This window comes from Hyperolius riggenbachi, chromosome 7 (assembly GCF_040937935.1).
Source record: "Hyperolius riggenbachi isolate aHypRig1 chromosome 7, aHypRig1.pri, whole genome shotgun sequence".
NCBI classification, from domain to species: Eukaryota; Metazoa; Chordata; class Amphibia; order Anura; family Hyperoliidae; genus Hyperolius; species Hyperolius riggenbachi.
Genome location: NC_090652.1, coordinates 312,292,955 through 312,307,515, shown reverse-complemented (window position 1 = coordinate 312,307,515; position 14,561 = coordinate 312,292,955). Strand labels below are relative to the sequence as shown.

The following is a 14,561-nucleotide window of genomic DNA, read 5'->3' as shown; positions in this document are numbered from 1 at the left end:
CTACATACACAGGGGAATCCAATTATGAGAGAGTATTTAAGGGGGTCAGTTGTAAGTTTCCCTCCTCTTTTAATTTTCTCTAAAGAATAGCAACATGGGGGGTCTCAAAACAACTCTCAAATGACCTGAAGACAAAGATTGTTCACCATCATGGTTTAGGGGAAGGATACAGCAAGCTGTCTCAGAGATTTCAGCTGTCTGTTTCCACAGTTAGGGCCCTTTTCCACTAGAGCGATTGTGATTGCTGAATCGCAAAATCGCAAATCGCTAGTGATTTTTAAATCGCTAGGGTTGTTACTTTATCATAGAAATCATGAGAAGTATTTTCCACTACAGTGATTCGATTTGGAAATCGCTAATCGCAAATCGCAATCGCTTGCTGGAGCGATTTTTACAATGATAATGCAATGCAATTGAAAATCGCAAATCGCAATCGCATAACAGAATTAATGAAAAATCGCAATCGCAATCACTGGCATTTGTGATTTGTGATTGCGATTGCTAGTGGAAAAGGGCCCTTAGGAACATTTTGAGGAAATGGAAGACCACAGGCTCAGTTCAAGTTAAGGGTTTAAGTGGCAGACCGAAAAAAAAGTTGGGTAGACAGAAGTGACAAATGGTGAGAACAGTCAGAGTCAACCCACAGACCTGCACCAAAGACTTACATCATCATCTTGCTGCAGATTGAGTCACTGTGCATTGTTTAACCAGTCGGCGCACTTTACACAAGGAGATGCTGTATGCGAGAGTGATCCAGAGGAAGCCTTTTCTCCACCCACAGCACAAACAGAGCCGCTTGAGGTATGCTAAAGCATATTTAGACAAGCCAGCTTCATTTTGGAATAAGTTGCTGTGGACTAATGAAACTAAAATTGAGTTATTTGGGCATAACAAGGGGTGCTATGCATGGAGGGAAAACAACACAGCATTCCAAGAAAAACACCTGCTACCTACAGTAATATATGGTGGTAGTTCCTTCATGCTGTGGGGCTGTGTGGCCAGTGCAGGGACTGGGAATCTTGTCAAAGTTGAGGGACGCATGGATTCCACTCACTATCAGCAGATTCTGGAGATCAATGTCCAGGAATCAGTGACAAAGCTGAAGCTGCGCCGGGGCTGGATCTTTCAGCAAGACAACGACCCTAAACACTGCTCAGAATCCACTAAGACATTCATGCAGAGGAACAAGTACAACGTTCTGGAATGGCCATCTCAGTCCCCAGACCTGAATATAATTGAAAATCTGTGGTGTGAGATAAAGAGAGCTGTCCATGCTCGGAAGCCATCAAACCTGAATGAACTAGAGATGTTTTGTAAAGAGGAATGGTCCAAAATACCTTCAACCAGAATCCAGACTCTCATTGGAACCTACAGGAAGCGTTTAGAGTCTGTAATTTCTGCAAAAGGAGGATCTACTAAATATTGATTTCTTTTTTGTGGTGCCCAAATGTATGCGATAAAAGTATACAATGTGATGTATGTCCACCTGTGGATTAAAGTACAGCTTACAGCGGTGCCGACTCTGCACTCTTTGTTTTAATCGCCCAAATGTATGCACCTGCCTAATTTTGTTTAAACAATTATTGAACACTTTCGGTAAATCCAATAAACTTTATTTCACTTCTCAAATATCACTGTGTGTGTCTCCTATATGATATATTTAACTGACATTTTGTATCGTAACAACCAACGATTTATACAGGAAAATCATAAAGATTAACAAGGTTGCCCAAAGTTTCGCATCCCACTGTAAATAAGGCAGCCTCCATATACCTCTCATTACAGTTGTCCTTTAAAGCGGACTTGACCTCTTGCACAGCACACAATAAAAAGTCTTTATTCCACATAGATTTGCTGGAGAAATTCACTTCTCTGTGTTCTCGGTTTGTTTAGGTTGGTCAAAGTGTCCCAATTATTGCTTTCAGCAACGGTAAATAGACTGCAGGAGCTCTGCCAAGGCAGTTCTCCGTATGGAAAACACTGACGCTTAACCCTTTCCATGCTCCCAGCAAAAGCAAACACATCAATTCCGACACTCACCGGTTCTTTCCTCAGCTGAATGAAGAATTGTTTGCACTTGAAGGAAATTTTGACAATCTTCAACCTGGAAAGAGACAAACAGTCCTGTTTACAGCAGAGCAGCGCCGGAAATGTCTGGCTGAAGGGAATCTGCAGAGGATCGGGTGTCAGTCTGTGCTGAATCTGTCACAGCCATTCCGAGAGACACATAACTGCTGCGTGAGTCACTCTACACTGCCTGTCACACTACATCACCCAGCAGACTCTGACTCCAGACACACACTGCTGTCACACTACATCACCCAGCAGACTCTGACTCCAGACACACACTGCTGTCACACTACATCACCCAGCAGACTCTGACTCTAGACACACACTGCTGTCACACTACATCACTCAGCAGACTCTGACTCTAGACACACACTGCTGTCACACTACATCACCCAGCAGACTCTCACTCCAGACACACTGCTGTCACACTACATCACCCAGCAGACTCTGACTCCAGACACACATTGCTGTCACACTACATCACCCAGCAGACTCTGACTCCAGACACACACTGCTGTCACACTACATCACCCAGAAGACTGACTCCAGACACACACTGCTGTCACACTACATCACCCAGAAGACTCTGACTCCAGACATACACTGCTGTCACACTACATCACCCAGCAGACTGACTCCAGACACACACTGCTGTCACACTACATCACCCAGCAGACTCTGACTCCAGACATACACTGCTGTCACACTACATCACCCAGCAGACTGACTCCAGACACACACTGCTGTCACACTATATCACCCAGCAGACTCTGACTCCAGACATACACTGCTGTCACACTACATCACCCAGCAGACACTGACTCCAGACACACACTGCTGTCACACTACATCACCCAGCAGACTGACTCCAGACACACACTGCTGTCACACTACATCACCCAGCAGACTGACTCCAGACACACACTGCTGTCACACTACATCACCCAGAAGACTCTGACTCCAGACACACACTGCTGTCACACTACATCACTCAGCAGACTGACTCCAGACATACACTGCTGTCACACTACATCACCCAGCAGACTGACTCCAGACACACACTGCTGTCACACTACATCACCCAGCAGACTGACTCCAGACACACACTGCTGTCACACTACATCACCCAGCAGACTGACTCCAGACACACACTGCTGTCACACTACATCACCCAGAAGACTGACTCCAGACACACACTGCTGTCACACTACATCACTCAGCAGACTCTGACTCCAGACATACACTGCTGTCACACTACATCACTCAGCAGACTCTGACTCCAGACACACACTGCTGTCACACTACATCACCTAGCAGACTGACTCCAGACACACACTGCTGTCACACTACATCACCCAGCAGACTGACTCCAGACACACACTGCTGTCACACTACATCACCCAGCAGACTGACTCCAGACACACACTGCTGTCACACTACATCACCCAGCAGACTCTGACTCCAGACACACACTGCTGTCACACTACATCACCCAGCAGACTGACTCCAGACACACACTGCTGTCACACTACATCACCCAGCAGACTGACTCCAGACACACACTGCTGTCACACTACATCACCCAGCAGACTGACTCCAGACACACACTGCTGTCACACTACATCACCCAGAAGACTCTGACTCCAGACACACACTGCTGTCACACTACATCACCCAGCAGACTGACTCCAGACACACACTGCTGTCACACTACATCACCCAGAAGACTCTGACTCCAGACACACACTGCTGTCACACTACATCACCCAGCAGACTGACTCCAGACACACACTGCTGTCACACTACATCACCCAGAAGACTCTGACTCCAGACACACACTGCTGTCACACTACATCACCCAGCAGACTCTGACTCCAGACATACACTGCTGTCACACTACATCACCCAGCAGACTCTGACTCCAGACACACACTGCTGTCACACTACATCACGCAGCAGACTGACTCCAGACATACACTGCTGTCACACTACATCACCCAGCAGACTCTGACTCCAGACACACACTGCTGTCACACTACATCACCCAGCACACTGACTCCAGACACACACTGCTGTCACACTACATCACACAGCAGACTGACTCCAGACACACACTGCAGTCACACTACATCACCCAGCAGACTGACTCCAGACACACACTGCTGTCACACTACATCACCCAGCAGACTCTGACTCCAGACACACACTGCTGTCACACTACATCACCCAGCAGACTCTGACTCCAGACACACACTGCTGTCACACTACATCACCCAGCAGACTCTGACTCCAGACACACACTGCTGTCACACTACATCACTCAGCAGACTGACTCCAGACATACACTGCTGTCACACTACATCACCCAGCAGACTCTGACTCCAGACACACACTGCTGTCACACTACATCACTCAGCACACTGACTCCAGACACACACTGCTGTCACACTACATCACCCAGCAGACTGACTCCAGACACACACTGCTGTCACACTACATCACCCAGAAGACTCTGACTCCAGACACACACTGCTGTCACACTACATCACCCAGCAGACTGACTCCAGACACACACTGCTGTCACACTACATCACCCAGAAGACTCTGACTCCAGACACACACTGCTGTCACACTACATCACCCAGCAGACTGACTCCAGACACACACTGCTGTCACACTACATCACCCAGAAGACTCTGACTCCAGACACACACTGCTGTCACACTACATCACCCAGCAGACTCTGACTCCAGACATACACTGCTGTCACACTACATCACCCAGCAGACTCTGACTCCAGACACACACTGCTGTCACACTACATCACGCAGCAGACTGACTCCAGACATACACTGCTGTCACACTACATCACCCAGCAGACTCTGACTCCAGACACACACTGCTGTCACACTACATCACCCAGCACACTGACTCCAGACACACACTGCTGTCACACTACATCACACAGCAGACTGACTCCAGACACACACTGCAGTCACACTACATCACCCAGCAGACTGACTCCAGACACACACTGCTGTCACACTACATCACCCAGCAGACTCTGACTCCAGACACACACTGCTGTCACACTACATCACCCAGCAGACTCTGACTCCAGACACACACTGCTGTCACACTACATCACCCAGCAGACTCTGACTCCAGACACACACTGCTGTCACACTACATCACTCAGCAGACTGACTCCAGACATACACTGCTGTCACACTACATCACCCAGCAGACTCTGACTCCAGACACACACTGCTGTCACACTACATCACTCAGCACACTGACTCCAGACACACACTGCTGTCACACTACATCACCCAGCAGACTCTGACTCCAGACACACACTGCTGTCACACTACATCACCCAGCAGACTGACTCCAGACACACACTGCTGTCACACTACATCACCCAGCAGACTCTGACTCCAGACACACACTGCTGTCACACTACATCACTCAGCAGACTGACTCCAGACACACACTGCTGTCACACTACATCACCCAGCAGACTGACTCCAGACACACACTGCTGTCACACTACATCACCCAGCAGACTGACTCCAGACACACACTGCTGTCACACTACATCACCCAGCAGACTGACTCCAGACACACACTGCTGTCACACTACATCACCCAGCAGACTCTGACTCCAGACACACACTGCTGTCACACTACATCACCCAGCAGACTGACTCCAGACACACACTGCTGTCACACTATATCACCCAGCAGACTGACTCCAGACACACACTGCTGTCACACTACATCACCCAGCAGACTCTGACTCCAGACACACACTGCTGTCACACTACATCACCCAGGAGACTCTGAGGTCCAAGACACACACTGCTGTCACACTATATCACCCAGCAGACTCTGACTCCAGACACACACTGCTGTCACACTACATCACCCAGCAGACTCTGACTCCAGACACACACTGCTGTCACACTACATCACCCAGCAGACTCTGACTCCAGACACACACTGCTGTCACACTACATCACCCAGCAGACTCTGACTCTAGACACACACTGCTGTCACACTACATCACTCAGCAGACTCTGACTCTAGACACACACTGCTGTCACACTACATCACCCAGCAGACTCTGACTCCAGACACACTGCTGTCACACTACATCACCCAGCAGACTCTGACTCCAGACACACACTGCTGTCACACTACATCACCCAGCAGACTCTGACTCCAGACACACACTGCTGTCACACTACATCACTCAGCAGACTCTGACTCCAGACATATACTGCTGTCACACTACATCACCCAGAAGACTCTGACTCCAGACATACACTGCTGTCACACTACATCACCCAGAAGACTCAGACTCCAGACATACACTGCTGTCACACTACATCACCCAGCAGACTGACTCCAGACACACACTGCTGTCACACTACATCACCCAGCAGACTGACTCCAGACACACACTGCTGTCACACTATATCACCCAGCAGACTCTGACTCCAGACATACACTGCTGTCACACTACATCACCCAGCAGACACTGACTCCAGACATACACTGCTGTCACACTACATCACCCAGCAGACTGACTCCAGACACACACTGCTGTCACACTACCTCACCCAGCAGACTGACTCCAGACACACACTGCTGTCACACTACATCACCCAGCAGACTCTGACTCCAGACACACACTGCTGTCACACTACATCACCCAGCAGACTCTGACTCCAGACACACACTGCTGTCACACTACATCACTCAGCAGACTCTGACTCCAGACACACACTGCTGTCACACTACATCACCCAGCAGACTGACTCCAGACACACACTGCTGTCACACTACATCACCCAGCAGACTGACTCCCGACACACACTGCTGTCACACTACATCACCCAGCAGACTGACTCCAGACACACACTGCTGTCACACTACATCACACAGCAGACTGACTCCAGACACACACTGCAGTCACACTACATCACCCAGCAGACTGACTCCAGACACACACTGCTGTCACACTACATCACCCAGCAGACTCTGACTCCAGACACACACTGCTGTCACACTACATCACCCAGCAGACTCTGACTCCAGACACACACTGCTGTCACACTACATTACCCAGCAGACTGACTCCAGACATACACTGCTGTCACACTACATCACCCAGCAGACTGACTCCAGACACACACTGCTGTCACACTACATCACCCATCAGACTGACTCCAGACACACACTGCTGTCACACTACATCACCCAGCAGACTCTGACTCCAGACACACACTGCTGTCACACTACATCACTCAGCAGACTGACTCCAGACACACACTGCTGTCACACTACATCACCCAGCAGACTGACTCCAGACATACACTGCTGTCACACTACATCACCCAGCAGACTGACTCCAGACACACACTGCTGTCACACTACATCACCCAGCAGACTCTGACTCCAGACACACACTGCTGTCACACTACATCACCCAGCAGACTGACTCCAGACACACACTGCTGTCACACTACATCACCCAGCAGACTCTGACTCCAGACACACACTGCTATCACACTACATCACCCAGAAGACTCTGACTCCAGACACACACTGCTGTCACACTACATCACCCAGCAGACTGACTCCAGACACACACTGCTGTCACACTACATCACCCAGCAGACTCTGACTCCAGACACACACTGCTGTCACACTACATCACACAGCAGACTGACTCCAGACACACACTGCTGTCACACTACATCACCCAGAAGACTCTGACTCCAGACACACACTGCTGTCACACTACATCACCCAGCAGACTCTGACTCCAGACACACACTGCTGTCACACTACATCACCCAGCAGACTCTGACTCCAGACACACACTGCTGTCACACTACATCAACCAGCAGACTGACTCCAGACACACACTGCTGTCACACTACATCACTCAGCAGACTGACTCCAGACACACACTGCTGTCACACTACATCACCCAGCAGACTGACTCCAGACACACACTGCTGTCACACTACATCACTCAGCAGACTGACTCCAGACACACACTGCTGTCACACTACATCACCTAGCAGACTGACTCCAGACACACACTGCTGTCACACTACATCACCCAGCAGACTGACTCCAGACACACACTGCTGTCACACTACATCACCCAGCAGACTGACTCCAGACACACACTGCTGTCACACTACATCACCCAGCAGACTGACTCCAGACACACACTGCTGTCACACTACATCACTCAGCAGACTGACTCCAGACACACACTGCTGTCACACTACATCACCTAGCAGACTGACTCCAGACACACACTGCTGTCACACTACATCACCCAGCAGACTGACTCCAGACACACACTGCTGTCACACTACATCACCCAGCAGACTCTGACTCCAGACACACACTGCTGTCACACTACATCACCCAGCAGACTCTGACTCCAGACACACACTGCTGTCACACTACATCACCCAGCAGACTGACTCCAGACACACACTGCTGTCACACTACATCACCCAGCAGACTCTGACTCCAGACATACACTGCTGTCACACTACATCACCCAGCAGACTGACTCCAGACACACACTGCTGTCACACTATATCACCTAGCAGACTCTGACTCCAGACATACACTGCTGTCACACTACATCACCCAGCAGACACTGACTCCAGACACACACTGCTGTCACACTACATCACACAGCAGACTGACTCCAGACACACACTGCTGTCACACTACATCACCCAGAAGACTCTGACTCCAGACACACACTGCTGTCACACTACATCACCCAGAAGACTCTGACTCCAGACACACACTGCTGTCACACTACATCACCCAGCAGACTGACTCCAGACACACACTGCTGTCACACTACATCACCCAGCAGACTCTGACTCCAGACACACACTGCTGTCACACTACATCACACAGCAGACTGACTCCAGACACACACTGCTGTCACACTACATCACCCAGCAGACTCTGACTCCAGACACACACTGCTGTCACACTACATCAACCAGCAGACTCTGACTCCAGACATACACTGCTGTCACACTACATCACCCAGCAGACTGACTCCAGACACACACTGCTGTCACACTACATCACCCAGCAGACTGACTCCAGACACACACTGCTGTCACACTACATCACTCAGCAGACTGACTCCAGACACACACTGCTGTCACACTACATCACCCAGCAGACTCTGACTCCAGACACACACTGCTGTCACACTACATCACCCAGCAGACTGACTCCAGACACACACTGCTGTCACACTACATCACCCAGCAGACTCTGACTCCAGACACACACTGCTGTCACACTACATCACCCAGCAGACTCTGACTCCAGACACACACTGCTGTCACACTACATCACCCAGCAGACTGACTACAGACACACACTGCTGTCACACTACATCACCCAGCAGACTCTGACTCCAGACACACACTGCTGTCACACTACATCACCCAGCAGACTCTGACTCCAGACACACACTGCTGTCACACTACATCACCCAGCAGACTGACTCCAGACACACACTGCTGTCACACTACATCACCCAGCAGACTCTGACTCCAGACACACACTGCTGTCACACTACATCACTCAGCAGACTGACTCCAGACACACACTGCTGTCACACTACATCACCCAGCAGACTCTGACTCCAGACACACACTGCTGTCACACTACATCACTCAGCAGACTGACTCCAGACACACACTGCTGTCACACTACATCACCCAGCAGACTCTGACTCCAGACACACACTGCTGTCACACTACATCACTCAGCAGACTGACTCCAGACACACACTGCTGTCACACTACATCACCCAGCAGACTGACTCCAGACACACACTGCTGTCACACTACATCACCCAGCAGACTGACTCCAGACACACACTGCTGTCACACTACATCACCCAGCAGACTGACTCCAGACACACACTGCTGTCACACTACATCACTCAGCAGACTGACTCCAGACATACACTGCTGTCACACTACATCACCCAGCAGACTGACTCCAGACACACAATGCTGTCACACTACATCACCCAGGAGACTCTGAGGTCCAAGACACACACTGCTGTCACACTACATCACCCAGCAGACTGACTCCAGACACACACTGCTGTCACACTACATCACCCAGCAGACTGACTCCAGACACACACTGCTGTCACACTACATCACCCAGCAGACTCTGACTCCAGACACACACTGCTGTCACACTACATCAACCAGCAGACTGACTCCAGACACACACTGCTGTCACACTACATCACTCAGCAGACTGACTCCAGACATACACTGCTGTCACACTACATCACCCAGCAGACTCTGACTCCAGACACACACTGCTGTCACACTACATCACCCAGGAGACTCTGAGGTCCAAGACACACACTGCTGTCACACTACATCACCCAGCAGACTGACTCCAGACACACACTGCTGTCACACTACATCACCCAGCAGACTGACTCCAGACATACACTGCTGTCACACTACATCACCTCTACAAGTCAGGTGTGTCCCTCAACACCGCTCCAATCTTCTCATATCCCACTGGAAGATACTGGAGATCGCTGACCCCCGATGGGATTGGCGTCTTCTGCGCATGCGGGCCAGCGTGATTGGTGGCTGGTGACATGAGTGCACGCCTGCACAGAAGACACCAATCCAACCTGGGGGTCAGCGATCTTTAGTAGCTTCCAGCAGGGCCCGAGAGGAGACTGGAGCTGCGGCGAGCGACACACGTGACTTGTAGGGGCTGGAGGAAGCCCCAGGTGAGTATAGATAGAATTATTTCCTCACTTTGCTTGTCCTTTAAGGTGGAGCGCGGGCAAACACCTGCCAACCACCCTTACCCCAACCTATGGCCACCCACAGCCCTGGTAGACACTGATGCTGTACAAATTATAAAACAACATTTTACATGTTTATTTATATCAAAAATTACGATCTACTTTTTCTAAGTGACTGTAATGGTAGCTACACACCATACAATTTTCGGTAAGATTTTCTGTAATGCTGGGAATACACGGCTCGATTGATAATTTCCGACATGTCCAATCTCCCGCCCAATTTTCTGGCCAATTTACTGTCAGATCGATTATTTCTAACAGGTTTGATCTGCTTTCAGATCGATTTCCGAGTATTTTCCAATCGATTTCCTATTGAAGTGAACGGAAATCGATCTGGAAATGCTCGGAAATCGATCTGAAAGCAAATCGGACATGTTAGAAATAATCAATCCGACAGTAAAACGGCCAGAAAATCTCATAGGCCTCAATTCACTAAGATCACGCTGGAGATAATAAGGCAAGAGAAAACGTACCACCACACAGTAAGAGAGTTATCTTATCTCTTCATTCCTTAAGTTACCTCCTCTGTAGTTAATTTGCCTCCTCTGTAGTTAATTTACCTCCTCTGTAGTTATTTTCAAACGCAGTTAAAGAGACAGTGAAGCGAGACTAAATCTCGCTCCAGGTCTTATATATTAAAACGCCGCTATCCCGCGGCTTAACGGGGGTCCCTTCACCCCCAACCCACCCCCCACAAAAGATGGTCGGAAAATGGTCGCTGGCTGTCTCTCTTCCTGGAGGCAGGGCTAACGGCTGCAGCCCTGCCTCCCAGCGTGTCTATCAGACGCGCATCGCCGCCTCTCCCCCGCCCCTCTCAGTGAAGGAAGACTGAGAGGGGCGGGGGAGAGGCGGAGATACGCGTCTGACAGACGCGCATGGGGCAGGGCTGCGGCGGTTAGCCCTGCCCCAACCAGGAAGCGCTCCCCCGCTGCACGGAGGGGGTTTGGGGGGACAGGGACCCCCGTTAAGCCGCGCTATAGCGGCGTTTTAGCAGGGGCACGCATGCCCCTGCTAGCTATGAGGTCTGAAGCGAGATCTATTCTCGCTTCAGACTCTCTTTAATGAACTCTGGAGTTATTTTAAGGATTGGAGAGTTAACTTAAAGACAGAAGAGGTAACTTTAGGTTTGCCTGAGGTAAAATGTTTCCTGAATACTACATGCCTTATCACCATGGTGACCACTCTAGAAGAGTTATTAAAGACAGGAGATAAGCTTAGTGAATTGAGGCCATAAATGTGTAACCAGCATAACAGAAAAATCTAACAGAAAAATCTAACAGAAAATTGTATGGTGTGTTCTAGGCATAACATTTGAAAAATCTGACCAATTTATAACACAAGAGTGTTCAATTTCTCCTAATTATGAAAACAAAAACAAAAAAAAAGATTGAAAAAGATCACAAAAAAATGATTGGGTCTATACATAAAAAAAACAAAAAAAAAAACAATCTGACCTGTAGCGGTCAATTGTCATAGAAATCAATCAGAGAAATCCACCACTCCTGATTGATTCCAAAAAATAGGAAATTTGGTCTAGGTTTCCACTTGCACGTTTTGTGTCACATTTTTCTCTCAGAATATTTGCTTGGATTTGGCAATTAATGACAGTGAATGGGACCGTTTTAGATAGATTAGCACGCATAGGGGAATCAGGTGGCTCCAATGTGAGTGCAGTGGATGGTGACCGTGTGAGTGTACTGATGTGGTGTGAGTGTACTGATGTGGTGCGAGTGTACCGATGTGGTGTGAGTGTACTGATGTGGTGCGAGTGTACCGATGTGGTGTGAGTGTACCGATGTGGTGCGAGTGTACTGATGTGGTGTGAGTGTACCGATGTGGTGTGAGTGTACCGATGTGGTGTGAGTGTACTGATGTGGTGTGAGTGTACTGATGTGGTGTGAGTGTACTGATGTGGTGTGAGTGTACTGATGTGGTGTGAGTGAGTGTACTGATGTGGTGTGAGTGTACTGATGTGGTGTGAGTGTACTGATGTGGTGTGAGTGTACTGATGTGGTGTGAGTGTACTGATGTGGTGTGAGTGAGTGTACTGATGTGGTGTGAGTGTACTGATGTGGTGTGAGTGTACTGATGTGGTGTGAGTGTACTGATGTGGTGTGAGTGAGTGTACTGATGTGGTGTGAGTGAGTGTACTGATGTGGTGTGTGTGTACTGATGTGGTGTGAGTGTACTGATGTGGTGTGAGTGTACTGATGTGGTGTGAGTGTACTGATGTGGTGTGAGTGTACTGATGTGGTGTGAGTGTACTGATGTGGTGTGAGTGTACTGATGTGGTGCGAGTGTACCGATGTGGTGCGAGTGTACCGATGTGGTGCGAGTGTACCGATGTGGTGCGAGTGTACTGATGTGGTGTGAGTGTACTGATGTGGTGTGAGTGTACTGATGTGGTGTGAGTGTACTGATGTGGTGTGAGTGAGTGTACTGATGTGGTGTGAGTGAGTGTACTGATGTGGTGTGAGTGAGTGTACTGATGTGGTGTGTGTGTACTGATGTGGTGTGTGTGTACTGATGTGGTGTGAGTGTACTGATGTGGTGTGAGTGTACTGATGTGGTGTGAGTGTACTGATGTGGTGTGAGTGTACTGATGTGGTGTGAGTGTACTGATGTGGTGTGAGTGTACTGATGTGGTGTGAGTGTACTGATGTGGTGCGAGTGTACTGATGTGGTGCGAGTGTACCGATGTGGTGCGAGTGTACCGATGTGGTGCGAGTGTACTGATGTGGTGTGAGTGTACTGATGTGGTGTGAGTGTACTGATGTGGTGTGAGTGAGTGTACTGATGTGGTGTGAGTGAGTGTACTGATGTGGTGTGAGTGAGTGTACTGATGTGGTGTGTGTGTACTGATGTGGTGTGTGTGTACTGATGTGGTGTGAGTGTACTGATGTGGTGTGAGTGTACTGATGTGGTGTGAGTGTACTGATGTGGTGTGAGTGTACTGATGTGGTGTGAGTGTACTGATGTGGTGTGAGTGTACTGATGTGGTGTGAGTGTACTGATGTGGTGTGAGTGTACTGATGTGGTGTGAGTGTACTGATGTGGTGTGAGTGTACCGATGTGGTGCGAGTGTACTGATGTGGTGTGAGTGTACCGATGTGGTGTGAGTGTACCGATGTGGTGTGAGTGTACTGATGTGGTGTGAGTGTACTGATGTGGTGTGAGTGTACTGATGTGGTGTGAGTGTACTGATGTGGTGTGAGTGTACTGATGTGGTGTGAGTGAGTGTACTGATGTGGTGTGAGTGTACTGATGTGGTGTGAGTGTACTGATGTGGTGTGAGTGTACTGATGTGGTGTGAGTGTACCGATGTGGTGCGAGTGTACTGATGTGGTGTGAGTGTACCGATGTGGTGTGAGTGTACCGATGTGGTGTGAGTGTACTGATGTGGTGTGAGTGTACTGATGTGGTGTGAGTGTACTGATGTGGTGTGAGTGTACTGATGTGGTGTGAGTGTACTGATGTGGTGTGAGTGAGTGTACTGATGTGGTGTGAGTGTACTGATGTGGTGTGAGTGTACTGATGTGGTGTGAGTGTACCGATGTGGTGTGAGTGA

General features: G+C 49.3%; 1 protein-coding gene across 3 annotated transcripts in view; it reads right to left on the bottom strand.

Moving 5' to 3' along the window:
* The window catches only part of PTPN4 (protein tyrosine phosphatase non-receptor type 4), a 191,919-nt gene that overhangs the window by 65,630 nt on the left and 111,728 nt on the right, over nucleotides 1-14,561 (bottom strand). For all 3 annotated transcript variants that reach the window (XM_068246137.1, XM_068246139.1, XM_068246138.1), the window contains exon 11: nucleotides 2,041-2,104. In XM_068246137.1, coding sequence (XP_068102238.1) covers nucleotides 2,041-2,104 — 64 coding nt within the window. The remainder of the gene's footprint in view (nucleotides 1-2,040; nucleotides 2,105-14,561) is intronic.